The sequence below is a fragment of the Sphaerodactylus townsendi genome, linkage group LG07, assembly GCF_021028975.2.
Source record: "Sphaerodactylus townsendi isolate TG3544 linkage group LG07, MPM_Stown_v2.3, whole genome shotgun sequence".
Lineage (NCBI taxonomy): Eukaryota > Metazoa > Chordata > Lepidosauria > Squamata > Sphaerodactylidae > Sphaerodactylus > Sphaerodactylus townsendi.
The window spans coordinates 55,432,297-55,449,103 of NC_059431.1; the positions used below are offsets into that span (position 1 = coordinate 55,432,297).

A 16,807-nucleotide genomic window follows, 5' to 3' on the forward strand; every position below is an offset into this window, starting at 1 on the left:
TGGTTGTCTTAATCCCCTAAAACTGGAGTTCAGAACTGGTGAAAATAATTTAGTTATTGTATACCGTAACACCCCCACCCCCGTTGTGGATTCAAATAATTTAACAACCGGTTCTGGTGGTGGGATTCAAATGTAACAACTGGTTGTTTTCAAGCACCATTTTAACAACTGGTTCTGCCGAAGTGGTGCGAACCTGCTGAATCCTACCCTGCCCCCCCTCCCCCCATAACTTATGTGATTTCTCTTTATGCATGGCCATTTAAGAAAATTTTATTCATACTTGTGTCTGGCCAGGCAGTAAAATTGGTTAAACTCATTGTAATTTAATTTGTTTTATGTGAAAGACATTTGAACTTTATTGTTCTCTTATAATATGTTAAGGTGCTTTTGGAGTTTGTTTGGTTCTTGTGCTTTTCAATTCTGTTTGGTATTTGTATTTTTGAATATTTCTGTTCTTCTGTTAAAATTGCAATAAATAAGACATAATACTACCAGAAAATCATGTTTTGTTTCATTCATACTCCTTTTTGACACTAGGTTCCAAGTTTTTATGTTGCATTCAAATATGCAAACCTCAGATCAAAAGAAGGTGCTGAAAACTTCACCCCCAGGCATCCGCAAAATAGCAAGTATCAAATAATTTTTCATCTATTCCCATGAAACCTGCATTACTCTTGTGTACTGTAACTAAATGTAATGTGTTGTCATTGCAGATTCTTTCTACTAATATTGCCGAAACTAGCATCACGGTTAATGATGTTGTCTTTGTGATTGATTCTGGAAAGATGAAAGAGGTATGTTAACTCAAAACTGAGGTTATAATTAAAAATTATGATCCAATATTACATTGTGGGGTCATATAACGTAGACAAATACATGTTACTGTTAAAAGGGTTTAAAGTATGTCTTCAAAAATAAAATTTGTGACTCACTTTGTAGTATTGTACTTTTATATATTTTGTTGATGTAAATATCCATGCCCCTTGGCAACCTTTCTGATAGTACTGTTTTCTTCTGTTTAGAAATCCTTTGATGCATTAAACTGTGTAACTATGCTAAAGATGGTATGGATTTCTAAAGCTAGTGCTATCCAGAGGAAGGGCAGGTAATGCAAGTACTATTAATTTGTTTCCTGCCATGAATCTAGAAGCTATACTCCTTTGGTTCTGTCTGTAATTTGAGTATAGAAAAGCTATGCATAATATTTTTGAGTATAGAAAATAGTAATTTGAGTATAGAAAAGCTATGCATAATATTTTCACTTGAAACTGGTTTTAATAAAAGTGACTTGCATGTTCCTTCTTTGATAAGAATCTTTTTAGGCCATTCTGGAGACAAGATAATCTTTCTTCGGTAGTTTAAACTAGTTCTACTTCATATCACCAGCTATAAGTTTACAGTTTCTCTTGTCTTTATCAAAACCAGACCATATTTTTGATCATTTAAAATGACCCTAAACCTCTTTTTACTGAAAAATATTTAAATTTTTCTCTGTGAAACATTACCTGCTTTTAAGATACCTTAGAAATCATCTTTAATTCTTTACTTAATATATGTCTTTATGTTTAATGTATTGTCAAAGGCTTTCATGGCTGGAATCACTTGGGTGCTGTGTGGTTTCTGGGCTGTTTGGCCGTGTTCTAGCAGCATTCTCTCCTGACGTTTTGCCTGCATCTGTGGCTGGCATCTTCAGAGGATCCTGAAATGTCAGGAGAGAATGCTGCTAGAACACGGCCATACAGCCCGGAAACCACACAGCACCCAAATCTTCTGTGTTTGTTTCACCTTAAATAATCATTTTTGTTAACAAGGGCAGGACGTTGTCGGCCTGGAATTTGTTTCCGACTTTTCAGTAGACTTCGTTTCCAGAACATGCTTGAATTTCAGACCCCAGAACTTCTAAGAATGCCTCTACAGGTGAGCGATCTTTCACTAATCTATACAGGATTTCATAATTCAGTGTAAAGAATGATACTATTTTAGTTAACATCTGTCAAGATCCCTGTTCAAGAAAAGCACTTCTGTGTGAGCAAAAGTCTTATGTGAAAACAGCAGTTCAGGGGGAAATTTGGCATCAGACATTTATTAACAGAACTGGGAAACCCTGCCAAAAACCCCTTTCAAATAGGAAGGAGGCCTCTCTTCCCTACCCAAAGCCACACGTCCTATCCCAGAGAAACCTGACTCTTCCCTCTTTGCAGGAAAGGAATGCGGCTGGCCCTTCCTTATCTCATTCTACTCCATCCAAGCCAACATAGGAAATAACTTTAGGTGTCTAATGAAACAACAGGCTATGGATTCCCAAGATTGTATTTTGAGGTGGGGGCGGAAACTACCATACCCACTTCCCTCCAGGTGGGGAATTATGGTCAGTCCCAGTATATGCCTGGGCATATTTAGTGACACAGTGGTGTCTTTTAAATCCTTTAATTATTGATTGGAAATATTTTTTAGGTACCGTTTCCCAAACAAGTTTGCATAAGGCTGTAAGTGATCCATTGCCAGTATTGTTTTCAGAAGTCTTGGGAATAATTTATAAAATATTTCTGAGTTACACAGTGAAATGGAAAGTGGTTCTTCATCTGGATCCCTGTAATAAATATCTAAATGTTCTAGATAAAGTACTCTCTGTCTTTCTGAAAACCATTTCTTTAATTTCTAGGAGCTTTGTTTGCATACAAAATTGCTAGCTCCCATCAACTGTCCAATTGCTGACTTTTTAATGAGAGCTCCAGAACCACCACCTGCTTTGATAGTGAGAAATGCTGTACAGATGCTTAAGGTGAGTAAGTGAAATGAACCTAGCTTGAATTTTTGTTTCATTATTCATTTTGTGGGAATCTTTGTAAGCACTTAAGTGTCTAATACTTTGCCTCTAAAAGGACTTTCTTTCTGAGCTTCTAACTAAAAGTGGCTATTTCCAGTGTTGTTGCAGAAGCTGTTACCCCAAGTAAACATACAAATGTTGTTTATTTTATCCAAGCATAAGGTATACTTGGATAAAATCAGGACAGAAGAGAAATAAACTCAGCTAATTCAAATTTGAGTTTATGGTGAATCCCTCTATATTGTGCTTCTCATTCTATGTTGACCTCTTTCTCTGTCTCCTTTTTAACAGACAATAGATTCTATGGATACATGGGAAGATCTGACTGAACTTGGCTATCATCTGGCAGACTTACCAGTAGAGCCTCATCTTGGTAAAATGGTGTTGTGCGCTGTTGTTCTGAAGTGCCTGGATCCTATTCTGACAATTGCCTGTACTCTTGCATATCGTGACCCTTTTGTGCTACCTACACAGGCCTCTCAAAAACGTGCAGCTATGTTGTGCAGGAAACGATTTACTGCAGGAACATTTAGTGACCATATGGCCCTTCTCCGTGCTTTCCAGGTAATGCTAGTCAACTAAATTAACATTTATGACTCGTATGTCACTGTGTTTAGCCATCTTAGCTTAACTAACTCATCTGAACAGCTTACTAGTGCAGAAATGGGAATATAGAAATTGATCCATATTGCTTCTGCTTCTATCCTCCTTCCTGATTCTGCCAGCTAAGGACAAATTGTAGACTGTCCCTTGGGAAACTGGTTTTCTGTCCATCATGAGCAAGTACCAAGGTAGATAATTCTTGCATTGTATTTGTCAAAGGAAAAGACTTTCTCTGCAAAATAGCTCGCAAATGCCTCACAGCTAAACACCAATTCCTCAGATTTTGGACCTATAGAAAAGGTTGTCAAAGTCCGAATTACCCTAAATAATTGTTCCGGGCACGAGCTTGCAGTCTCAATGAAGGAATCAAAGTAAACTCTCTTGGTCTCCTTCACTGCTGTCTCTTAGGCCCTTCGTAAAAAAACCGCCGCCACACTCGCTCAAGCTGTCTCAGCTCCCACTTCATCCTTCGCAACTTCTTAGTATACCAAGGAGCTGACCTGCCAGGGGTGCAGAGGGGGCGTCTTGAGGTAATAAGCTCTAGGGCTTCAGAAAGTCTTGTCTCCCAGCTCCCTACCAGCACATCAAGGGTGTTGCCAGTGGGTGGGGTCTCCCACAGTATGTCCTGGAACCGCTCAGGGTCCATTAGTCTCTGCGGGCTGGCCCAAAAATGCCCGTCGCCTAGACGGGTATGGCAGCATTAATTCGGTCTTTTAGAATGTAGTGGTCAGACCACGGCACTCTATCCATAGAGGATAAGACCACATGCACTCCTGCCATGAAAATCAGGTCCAGAGTTGGCTTCCCTGATGGGTAGGATCTCCGATGTTAACAAGTGAGAGGCCTAGCATCACCATGGATGACAGTAGATCAGCGGCTACTGAAGAGGCAGCCGAATTGGCATGGACATTGAAATCACCCAATACAATCAAGTTTGGGTGCTGTAACACCCACCTGGAGATGACCTCCAAGAGCCTCAACAGGCTGTCTGCTGGTGGGCTAGGTGACTGGTGCACTAGCATAACAGCCAACTTCTCAGGTTGATCCCAGTAAAGCCCCAAACACACTATGCCAATGATTGCCAGGACAGGGGACATCCTAAAGGGAATAGTATCACAAATCACGTCCCCTCTGGCCCTGTGTCTGAGGCTGCTGGACTGCCACGGTACCGGGATGAGGTTATTGAGGGCAACTGTCACCTTCTCACTCACCCATGTTTCCGTGACACATGCGACCTTGCATTCATCAACAGCAGCCTTGGAGCAGAGTAAGAAAACCCTACCATACAACCTGCATCCCTTGGGATAGGCCGCAGGTCAGACAGAGGGCGAGCCTGTCCATATCTCGCTCTGTGTCTTGCATTCAGCCTGACCTTATCGCTGTATCTCCCACACCCCAAGAGCACTGGGATCCCCAACCCACCCAAGGCCTCTTCATGGGCACATGCAATAAAGGTCATCCCTACCTAAGACAGCTAATCCACTAACTACTAACCTACTAACTAGCCAGTACATAAAACACACATATAATAATACCTAGTCTAGGAACTAATACATATAGAACAATATTATATTAAACAAGAATACTATACTAAGATAGGATACTATACTAAACTGAGCCTAAAAACTCTACTAAGCTAGCACTAATACTTAATAACCTATTATTTCACAACCTTACAACAACAACATAAGACGTGAGAAGGTTAGCTAAGTCTACCTATCTTAATCTAATCTAACCTACATCAACCTAACCTAATTCAATTCTGACCTCCCCGTGATATAATTTAATGTAATCTGAAAAGGTTTAAAACAAAACAGTAACTGAAATAAGGAAAACAGCGGAGAGCAAGCATTAATAAGATGACCCACATTTGTCAGTTTGGTAAGATCAATACACCTTTCGTGGAAATAGTAGCCAAATTTTTTTGCATAATATGCTGGAAGCCTTCCCCCAAGGTTCTCATCCACGAGGGGACAGATACCAGACCTCCTCCTGTCGGCTCTTTGGTGCTCACACCACCTGTGGGTAGCTGTCTTTTCCACTGCCACTGCCACTGTCCCTGGGTAAGCCCATCTAATAACTCAGCTGCAAGCACCGGGGGGCTTCCAAGAGAGGTGCCAGTTGGAAAGTCTGCCGTTTGTCCCCTGCTTCCACCCAGGGGGCTCCAACCACAGCTACCGCTGAAAAAAGATGTCACAGGCTGCCAAGCCCACCTGACCCCAGGGCTCTCACCGCTTGTGGGCTGCCTTAATCTCCACTGTTGTCACCGTTCGGGAACCTCCAGTAGAACCTGGGTGTGGACGACCTCGGTTGGTCGCTGCTCCTCTGTTAGACACTGCTTGGGGACCCTTGCCACCGACCCCTTTCGCTGATATTCCATTCGCCGCCGCCCTGCCACCAGGCCTATTTCATTGATATTTCATTCGACATCACCTAGAGGGGTCATCCCCTTCAGCTGACCGTGACAGGGCTGCTTGACTGTGCGACTGCCGGATAATAAGTAAGTACAGCTGCTGCTGCTGCTGATTTGCAATCACCAATACCGGGAGGTTGGAAGTTAAATCAGAGAAGTCCAACCACTCTAATCCGCCTCTCACAACTCAGTCCTGATAGTTCAATAAATAGTAAAAATGATTAAAATAATAATAATATAAACCCCATTCCTAGGTGGTTAAAAACTTCACTGGAACTCTGTGGCTAGCAGGCAGCTCCGGGTACCATCTTGCCTATAATCTCAACTACAGTGCAACAACTCACTAGACCCAGCTGCATTGAGTTTAACCCTAAGCAGTATGGTTTAAAGGCTTTGTTGGGAGAGAATATAATTTGAGTTATTATAGAAAGCTTTGATGAAATTAGCTTTCAGAACATATTTAATATAATATACTGTACTTTAAAATGACCGCTGGAGGGATACTGCATGCTTATGGAACTGCACTCAAAGGACTTTTAAACTAACTTATCCTGCAGGCATGGCAGAAGGCGCGAAGTGATGGCTGGGAAAGAGCTTTTTGTGAGAAGAACTTCCTTTCTCAGGCAACAATGGAGATTATCATAGGAATGAGAACACAGTTGCTTGGACAGCTCAGAGCTTCAGGTGACTATTATGAACCTCTAGAGCAGGCAAAAAATTGTTTTGGATTTCACTGTCTTGATTTTCATGTTCGTAGGTGTTCAATCTCAGTATTTATTATGTACAGTCAAAGACCAGCATAGATTTCACAGATTCCCCACAGATGTTAGTAACTTGTGAATCTTAAAATAATGTCCACTTGAAATTTCATACTCATAAGGATAAATGATAAATAAGAGCATAAAAAGATTGAAGATTCCAATATTTATATATAAACCTTAACCCAACAATACCTGGCAAATTTTACTAGCTACAGCACAGCACTTTGCAATATGTATTGTAACCTTTATATCTACATGTAATATTTTGGCATACCATGAACCCAAGCAACCAGGATATCTTTTAAGCAAGGGAGTAATAAACTTAAAATGGACCTCTTGGTAAAAGGGGAGCAAAGTAAACTTGTTAACACATGTTCATTTCCCCTGAATTACAGAGGCATATCCTGTCCTTCATGGGAATCTTTCTGTAACATCCATCCAGAATGGCAGGTGGGAGTGCCTGCCATCTCGCAAGGGTAGACTTTTTCCTGTGACCTTTTCAATTGAAGAACATAGGCAGCAGGGGATACTACATATCAAGTATTTTCAGGAGACAGGAAAGCTGGTGGCTTCTCTAGGTCTGCCTGCTGCTCAATATCCCTTATCCTTTGCTCTAGAGCTTGCTTTGTCTGCTCGTACCCCCTTGACAGGACAGAATGGGGGGGGGGAAGATCTAAGCTTTTCAGCTTGCCTCCAGCTGCTCTTAGCCATGTAGATTGAACGTTATCTGAAAGAATCAAGGGGGTTAGGCCTTGGGGATTATAATTTAATTTTAAACAGAGATCAATAGAAGCAAGGCATACTTCAGCCATACCAGACTCCAAATTTAGCATAGCATTTGACATATGTATGGGCAGTTGGAAGGCAGCTCTCAGAAATTTCAACTGAACTCTCTCAAGTGGAGCAAAGGAAGATGATAGTGGCCCAATCAAGGCCCCATATAGAATCTAGACCATTGTTTTAACTTAGAATAATTTGAAAGCTGCTGGAAAATATTGTCAACCCTTTGACCATAAGAATATGGTTTTATTAAGAGCAGACTTTTGTCCAGCATCTGCAACCTGGGTGTAATGGGCTGTTGTAGATCTGGGTGCCTGCATGATGTCCCATAGGTACTTGAACCGGGCTACCTGCTACGTAGGTGTTGCTGATTGTGACCTCATCTGAGCTATGCATACTTAAGTTTACACTAGCCATATCACACTGTAGTTATCCTGACATGAAAACAAAGATGGTTATGTAGCAGACATTTGGGCAGTGTCTGGGTTTATATTTGAGCCGATTTTTTATTTGCTAGTTGATGATCATGGCAAAAAGAGAAGTAGTAAAAATTCTACCAAAATAAAACATACTGTCGGAAATGTGGATCTTTCTCTGCTTCCTCCAGTAGGCTTCTTTGACTCCCCAGAAGCTGATGCTGGGCTTTAGTGGATCCTCATGGGCAGAGTTCTGCCAGGGATGTATCTGTGAATGTGAACTCTTCCATTGGCATATGACACTCCAGTAGAGGAAGATAGTTTTGCCCTGCTCCTCACTGCAGCCCTTTGGACCTTGTGACATGTTTGGGGGTTCAGTGGACCTTCTTTCACATCATTTTTTTGTCTCTCAAATGGAACTGCTGAAAGGACTTTAAATTTGTTTTCTTTCTCCTGATGAGTTTAAAGAGGATGTAAAATAGTGTGATAAGCCCTTGAACTTTAGTGCAGTGTGTATGCAAGCCTCCAGCATCTTGCATGAGTATTGAATGGCAGTGCTACATTCCTAAGTGAACTAAAGCATATATCAGGGGAAAATGATCAGAAGTACGAAACATTTCAAAATAATTACATAAATCAATAAAAGGATCAAAACTTTTCCCTATCTTGTTTGCAATTAAATATTTCAAAAGAACATTTTTCCCCCATGACAGTCAGGCATATCCATGTGATATCAGGAAAAAAATAACTTAAAATTGGCTAATGCTCTAAAGGAGGTCAAAGATGGGATTTCATAGGAGAAAATATCCTTGGTTCCCAGATTTAGGAAAACCTGACCCTAAGCTTGAATGCATGTAACCAATTTGATGCTTTAAATTAAATGAAGAAATACTTCTCAGTCTAGCAGTGTGCATATGTGTTCCCAGTTTCTTAGATTTTTTTCCCCCCTATTGTCCCAATCTTGCATAATTCTCCTCATCCAGATTGGAGGTGGTGGAAAGTTCCGTCAAGTCACAGCCAACTTACTGAGACCCCACAGTGTTTCCAAGGCAGGAGATGGACAGAGGTGGCTTGCCATTGCCCGCCTCTGTGTAGTAACCCTGGACTTCCTTGGTGTTCTATCCAAGTACTAATCAGAGCCAACCCTGTATAGCTTCTGAGATCTGACAAGATTGGGCCTAGCCATCCAAAATAGGGCTTATCTAAATTAGTACAGTTACCCCTTCCACATTGATGGGGTTAGGGTTGTGGCACCCCCCGTGATCTGGAAATCTGCATAAAATGTTTTGGCCCTCCCTTCATATTAAAGAATGTCTGATTTTTTTCTTTTAAAAAAAGAAATGGAGCGTATTTATGGTATTAAAAGATAAAATATGTTGATATTCCACATTATACATGTATTTTATGTATTTCTGAGTTTCTATACTTTTTAATGTCATCTTCTGGCCTTTGTGTCATCTGCAGCTTCCACAAATTTCCCCCCATAATTCCCATTTAATTCCTTATGCCAGCCTGTGATACGTCAAAACCGCAACGTATACCTTAAAAAAGCATAAGTAACCTCCTTGCAGATTTGTAAACCAGAAATGGATAACTTTTTTCCCTAATGTGTAGCCTGTTCCTCGTTTATCTTCTAGGTTTCGTAAGAGCCAGAGGGGGAGGTGATATCAGAGATGTTAACACAAATTCAGAGAACTGGGCTGTGGTGAAAGGGGCCTTAGTGGCCGGAATGTATCCAAATATAGTTCATGTCGACAGAGAGAATGTTGTCTTGACGGGACCAAAAGAAAAACGAGTCCGTTTTCATCCTACCTCTGTTCTGAGCCAGCCTCAGTATAAAAAGGTAAAATTGTGTAAGAGTTAATAATTATACAGACTTGTGTAGTTAAAGGAATAAAGGCTTCTTTGTTATTCGGTTCCCAGTCATGTTGGCTTTACATGCTTTGCTTATTCAAACGTGTATTTAGTGAAATCCCTGAATCAGAAGCCAGGTGTCATTCTTAAAATGTGCAGTCCCTAGTGGAGAGAAGAATGCTTGCGTAGTTCAGTCAACAGTTGTCCTAAATTCTTCTGTTAAATTTTGAAGTTAACAATACAGTGTCTTCTGATGTAACTCAGACATCAGTGTTATGTAGACTTTTTCTCCATTTTTTGTATGTGGTCTGAACTGGATTTGTTATGTAGACTAGTAACCTTCTGCCAGATTTGTTAATCAGACTAGTAACTGGCCTCTTTATAGTGATGCTCACAGTATGACTTGTAAGTGTGGGTGTGCTGAGTCAGCTGTCATGCAGTGGATATTATGATAGCTATTCCATACTGACGTTTGCATTTGGATTCAAAGTAGGGAGCGTGAAACTTTCTAAATTATATGAGGAATTTATCTAATGATAGTGATCTCTTAATTAACAGCTCAAAGCATGGAGAAATAATGATTGGAAAATGGAAAGGCATTTGTTTTTAACAGATTGTTTGAAGAGTACCTTGAGATACAAGTTTGGACTCTTGAAAGTGAAGGTGAAGTCTTAACAACAACAAAAGCCTTAAGGCCTTATGGCTAAACTAGTCAAAAGTTTATTGATCCATATGACACTTAGTTGGAGTGCTCGTGGTCCCTCTTGTAGGTATTGTTCAGGTCTGTACTTTACCTTCAGCTGCACAGATAGAATTGAGTGATCCCAGCCCACATTTTCCAGATAATTAGGAATGTTGTTTTAGATATAATTTTATATGGTCCCTTTTTATTGACCTAGAAGGAAAAAACTCTGTTTAAAACTTTATTTATTTGTTACCACCAACAGATTCCGCCAGCGAATGGTCAAGTGGCAGCTATTCAGGCACTTCCCACAGACTGGCTTATATATGATGAAATGACTAGAGCCCACAGAATAGCCAACATCAGATGCTGTTCAGCTGTGACTCCTATCACTGCTGCCCTCTTCTGTGGATCTGCTAGGCTGCCGAGTAATGCTTTACAGGAGCCTTCATCCTTCAGAGGTATAATACGGGAGTAAGAAATTTCCTCCTCGCCTATGGTGAAGAAAGGTGTCATTTATATAGCTCACCCACTTGCTTCAGTAGGCAGCCCTTGATGTTATAATTAAGCTGCATGATCCCCCCCAGTTGTCCTGCCTTCGATGCAGAACAGAGCTAAAGCTCTTTCTCCTACCATTAGAGTTATAGTGAGAGTAAGAAATGTCTAGGTCAGGGGTAGGGAACCTGCGGCTCGAGAGCCGCATGCTGCTCTTCTGCCCATGCACTGCGGCTCCACGAGCAGAGCTGTCGGCCCCATCCTTGCCCGCCCTGCAGGCAGCAGGGCGGGCACACCAACTGCCCGCGGTCGGCTGGGCCATGCTGCGGGCTTCCCCTCTCGCCCGCCCCGTTGGAGCGGGGTGGGTGCTTTCCCAGTGGCCTGCAAGGCCGAGCCACCAGCTTCATCCTTGCCCGCCCTGCAGGCAGCAGGGCGGGCGCACCAATGGCCCGCGGCTGGCTGGGCGCGCTGCGGGCTTCCCCTCTCGCCCGCCCTGTTCGAGCGGGGCGGGCGCTTTCCCTGTGGCCAGCGAGGCCGAGCCGCTGGCCCCATCCTTGCGGACGCATCCATGCACTTCTCAGAATGAGCGGAGTAAAAGGTAGAAAAACCCCCAATATATATATATATAGTGTTATCTTTATTTTAAATGTCAAAAATTATTTGCGGCTCCAAGTGTTTTCTTTTCCTGTGGAAAACGGGTCCAAATGGCTCTTTGAGTGTTAAAGGTTCCCTACCCCTGCAATAAACAAACAGAGATTGGGTATATCACCCTCAGATCTAAAACACAAGGTCCACCAGACCGGCCGAGAAGAACTCTGTTGAGGCAGCAATAAATCAAGCCAATCGCCCCAACGTGCCCTTGACTGAGAACTCCCATTACCTCGAATCCACTCCTTAAATTCTCCTCTCTAACCTGGGAAGGAGGGAGAGAGGGGAGTGGCCGCCCGTAACAGAAAATGTGCCAGCGAAACTGTTTTTAATTGGTTCCAAGAGAAACTTTATTACCCCGTAGCTGGTGCCGATGGCTGAGTTCTTTTTTCGCCCCCCAATAACAAATTATCCTAATGATCTGACCCAAGACCAGATGTTAATTGCAACGGAAAGTAATCAATTTCCTTTACTGAGCACGAACTCATTTGCAAAGGAAGTCGGCAAGGAGATCCAGAGTTTTTAATGAGCCGTGAGCATGGGTTTCTCCGGCTTCGTCCAGGTTGACTGCAACGTACCTGATACACTTTATTGGGTTCATGTTATTTGTACCCACCCCTGGGACAGGAAGAGAAGAGTTTGGATTCATTGAGTTGTCAAAAGTACACCTAAGCTGAGCTTTATCTCCAGCCTTCTCTGATATAATTTCATTGTACTCCTTTCTTTTTAGGTCATTAAGATCTAGCAAACCAGCAGTGTCATAATTGATAAGATATTGGAGGAAAGCTGAGGATTAATGAAAATCTTCAAGTACTCTTCCCAGGATTCAGCAAGTGAATCAAGGATTGTCTGTCAGCTAAAAACATCCCTATGACACTGCTGGTATGTTGCATCTTAATCTGAAATTATGCTCGGAGTGTGCTGTACAGCATCTGTGCATTAATCGTGTATTATGCAAAGCTCCAACAATCTGTGATCACAAAAAACTCTTTGTAGATGCATGTTTCTTTTATATTTCAGAGTAGCTTGCACCTCCTAATACTTTGAAAATTTGGGAAACTTTGACACAAAATTGTATAGATGTGGTTACTGTCATTTCATAATCCTACTGATATCTGACTAATTTATTAAGTAAATTGCATGGCTGTATCAAAGTTATAAAGACCTGGATTATTTATAGGTTCCATAAGCAGACATGCTTCAATGTATTGTCGAGAAGACTTTTCGAGGCGAGGAATCGACTTTAGGCTGTGTGGTTTTCCAGGCTGTATGGCCGTGTTCTAGCAACGGTCATACTTAGCAGACGTTTTACAGCCTACATCTGTATGGCCCAGCATCTTCAAGAGGATCTCCTGAAGATGCCAATACAGAGCCGTCAGATGCCATCTCTTTAATGACAGGGAGAGAGAATGCTGCTAGAACTACTGTTCCATTAACTCAGAAATCGAAACCACAGCATTGAAGCCCAGACATGCTTCAATCTGGAAGTTGGAATTCAAATTACACTTCAATTGGATAGGCATGCAGATTTAAAATTAAAGTCACTGGGAGTACATTGTGTAAAAATACTAATGTGTAGAATCTTGTTGGGTTTTCCCCCTAATATAGTAGATGGTGTCCCCAATGACAGCAGTGATAGTGAGATGGAAGACAGAACAACGGCTAACTTGGCTTCACTAAAGCTGGATGAATGGCTCAATTTCAAATTGGATCCTGAGGTCAGTGCTTCATCACATTTTAATTAAAAAAAGATCAGATACTGTATTTAAGGAAAAAATATCAGATATTGAATACTTAGATCTTCAAACAATTTTTAAAGCTGCAATTCAACATCATACATTTGACTACTAAAAAAATAGGCATTTCTATACCACCCAATTCCCTCAATCTATACTGACAGAACTAAACACTGCATGACTTGTTTAAATTTGTGGTGGGCTGCATTTAGAATTCTGTCTCAAAACACCCTATCATTGAGGAGTAAAACAGTGCAGAAAATGGCAATCAGAATAATCAAGATGTTGGAACATTTTCCTGTTGTGGAAAAGCTGAAGAGTTTGCAGTTTTTGGCTTAGGAAAAAAGTGACTTAGGAAGGACATGATACTTATAAAACTGTACATAGCATACAAAATGTGGGTAAAATTTTCTCCTTTTACTGTAAAGTCCTCGGTCCATTGAAGTCCATAGGCTTAGAAAGCGTACTTCTGTTTAGGTTGTACTGTCAGTCACCCTATGAAATTGACTGACTGCAAATTCAGAGCAGGCAAAAGAATGTACTTCTTCACTTATTGAATTGTACGCTCATGCATAAAGAATTGAGTTATGCAATGATGTCTTCTGCCTATGGGACTTTGTAATGGGATTAGAAATGCATGGAGGATGGAAATGCATGGAGGATGGATCTAGTGACTGTTACTGCATTATTAAAACATTTATTTATAGCCTAGCTTTCTGTATAAATACTCAAAATGGCTGTTCGCTCTTTGCTTGGACAGTATGCCAGGGAATACTAGTGGTTGAGAGATAGTATAGGAGAGCTGTTGTCTTCACCCATGGACCGTGGGCTTTCTGGATGTATCTGACTGACTGTAGTTGGAAACAGTTTGAACTTGCTTTATAAACTGTTTGTTTTGTGCCAAACTGCATGATACATAGGCATGGTACTTCAGAAAAGTAGTCCTGGTCTACTTTGCTTTTAGTTGCTTCACTACACTTCCTTTACTCTTGTAGCAATAACTGTACCATGTGGGGAAATCCTTGTTTATACCACCTTGCAAATGTTCATATGTACATAAAAGGGCAATAATATGTTAAGGAAAATTATATATTAATTTCAATTTTTCTCCAGAAATGTTTAGGGGAAAAGGATGACAAATAGTAGAAGGTAGACTGCATTTTCAAGACTGCCCCTGATCTTATGTTTCCTTGTACACTCTGGTCATAGAAATGTTGAAGTTATATATGCTTAAAGTTTATATGCTTAAAGTTTAAAGTTGTTTAAAGTTAAAACTGCATTCATTACAGGCTGCTGGTTTACTCTTACAACTAAGACAAAAATGGCATAGCTTATTTTTACGACGCATGAGAGCTCCTTCAAAGCCTTGGTCTCAAGTTGATGAGGCAACTATACGAACTATCATTGCAGTCTTAAGTACTGAAGAACAGTCTGCAGGTTTACAGCAACCTTCAGGAATTGGGCAGAGACCAAGACCAATGTCATCTGAAGAACTTCCTGTAGCATCTTCATGGAGATCAAACGCTAGCAGAAAAAGCTCAGCTGAAGCAGAATTTGCAGATGACTCTTTTAATGCTGAAAGGTCAGTACATTGTAATGCATACTTGCAATGTTCAAAACTACAGCTATCCTATAGAGCTTATTCTCTGCACAAAGAATGCATAGAATGTACATATGTGTTTCGAGTAGCATTTACAAAGTGAGCAGGTGCGTACCTTTTATGAGGTTTACAGTATCGAAAAGGCAGCAGTGACTTTTCCTAAAAAATCCCCTGCCATGAAAGCGATCTTGGATGGAACAGGCTACATAACTCTTATTCTGTAGTCTCTGAATGGTTCATAGCTACATCGTTGTGTGTCTCTGTACATATATATATTCTTTATATATAACTAGCGGGCCCGGCCACGCGTTGCTGTGGCATTTGTCCTTCTCATCACAGTCCTCAACCCACACAGATGTCCATGCAGGTCCAATGATCCCCAGCATAGCCTTTTGGGGTGGTCAAATGGAATCCCTCTTTCCCTTTTCAATGCACATCGTTATATGGTGGTGTCTTGTTTTTTTAGCATAAGGTAACCCTTTCCATTCCACAACGGAACTGTCCAGAGTGTGAATCCTGCTGTCCATGAGGCTGGTTGACACGCACAGTCCTGGCAGAACTGGGGCAAGGAGGCTATCCCAGTCAGGCAGCAGAGGCAGGGTGGTGAGGCGCTCAGATCGAGGCCAGCTCCCTGGGTTCTTAAAGGGCCATGTGCAAAAGAAGTGGAGCCGGTAGTGTTGGTTCGCCCCCACCCCGCGGATTTTCTTAGAAGGAAAAGGCAAACTCCAGCTCACTTTTAGTAAAAGAGAGCTGTGGCGAATATGGGTGAGGAAGTGGGTAAGTGGTGGCTGGATATGAGGGAGGGCAGAGTGAGGTGTGTGAGGATGAGCTGGATGTGTATGAGAGTGTGTGTTGTGTGGTAGTAGTGGGTGGGGGAATGCAAGACAAATGGGGAGCCAATCCGCCAAACAACAATACTTGCCAAAATGAACAAGGAAGAAAGTAATTTAACACTATTTTATCAATTTATGTAATCAATATAAGTGATGCAATAATACATTCATTTGGAAAACATAATACAAACTACGTCCTTCACATTAAATTCATTCATAAGTAACAAAAACCTTTCATGAATGATATGTGGAAACGAAAGGAACGGCTGAAGCAAGATGAAAACAGTCCATAAATAAATGGATGATTAAAGTGACAGTAAGTTCCTCCCAAATAGTCAGAGATCACAGTCCACATCCGTCAACGTACCAGGCAATAACAAAGAAGCACCGGCTGCTAACGATTCATACGGTGCAAAAAGCTAGTTTAAACTTTTTTAATTAGCAACCTTTTTTAAAAGCAGACCAAAAAGATTAGTTATGTCCAAATAAGCAATGCGAATTCTTTAATGAATGATAGACCTTGATATGGTCTTGCCTGTAACGTCTGGTGACTGTATATAGTACGCTGAGGGGGAGTCCCGTGGCAAAAAGCCGCATTCTTTTAAGAGTTATACAATCCAAGCCGTTTCCTTCACATATGTCTGTGACGAGGGGGGAGGAACGCCACCTGACGTCTCACACGGGAAAGTGTGTATGTGTTTCACTTCCACTTGTATTACCTAACAGTGTTACCTATTTACCGTTTTAACTGCTAATCTGTGGCCATCTGCGTGAACATTCTAAGGGCATACGGCTTTCGACCCCTTCCAGTCCGGCTTCCGTGCTGGGCATGGGACGGAGACTGTTCTTGTCGTCGTCACAGATACGCTCCGTATGCAGCTTGACCAAGGTGGGTCGGCGCTGCTGGTTTTGCTAGATCTTACCGCAGCGTTTGATGTGGTCGATCATGACCTTTTGGCCCACTGCCTGGCCATTTCTGGTGTGCAGGGCACTGTCCTTCAATGGATTGTCTCGTTTCTCCGGGACCGACGCCAGCAAGTGTGGTGCGGGGATCAAGCCTCCTGAAAGTACCCACTTTATTGTGGTGTACCCCAGTGGGCGTTATTATCCCCGCTATTTAACATCTATATGCTACCACTTGCTCAGCTAGTACGGAGCT

The 16,807-nt window shown here is 41.7% G+C and overlaps 1 protein-coding gene across 5 annotated transcripts in view; it reads left to right on the forward strand.

Annotated features, from left to right (window-relative positions):
- YTHDC2 (YTH domain containing 2) overlaps positions 1-16,807 on the forward strand; it is a 46,293-nt gene that overhangs the window by 20,034 nt on the left and 9,452 nt on the right. For 3 of the 5 annotated variants that reach the window (XM_048503112.1, XM_048503113.1, XM_048503111.1), the window contains exons 15-25: positions 538-625; positions 714-794; positions 1,023-1,105; positions 1,812-1,917; positions 2,663-2,782; positions 3,119-3,391; positions 6,401-6,527; positions 9,438-9,643; positions 10,602-10,797; positions 13,088-13,197; positions 14,505-14,797. In XM_048503112.1, coding sequence (XP_048359069.1) covers positions 538-625; positions 714-794; positions 1,023-1,105; positions 1,812-1,917; positions 2,663-2,782; positions 3,119-3,391; positions 6,401-6,527; positions 9,438-9,643; positions 10,602-10,797; positions 13,088-13,197; positions 14,505-14,797 — 1,683 coding nt within the window. Of the gene's footprint in view, positions 1-537; positions 626-713; positions 795-1,022; positions 1,106-1,811; positions 1,918-2,662; positions 2,783-3,118; positions 3,392-6,400; positions 6,528-9,437; positions 9,644-10,601; positions 10,798-12,209; positions 12,347-13,087; positions 13,198-14,504; positions 14,798-16,807 lie in introns of those variants that run through there. The other 2 variants (XM_048503114.1, XM_048503115.1) reach the window with 2 other exon arrangements.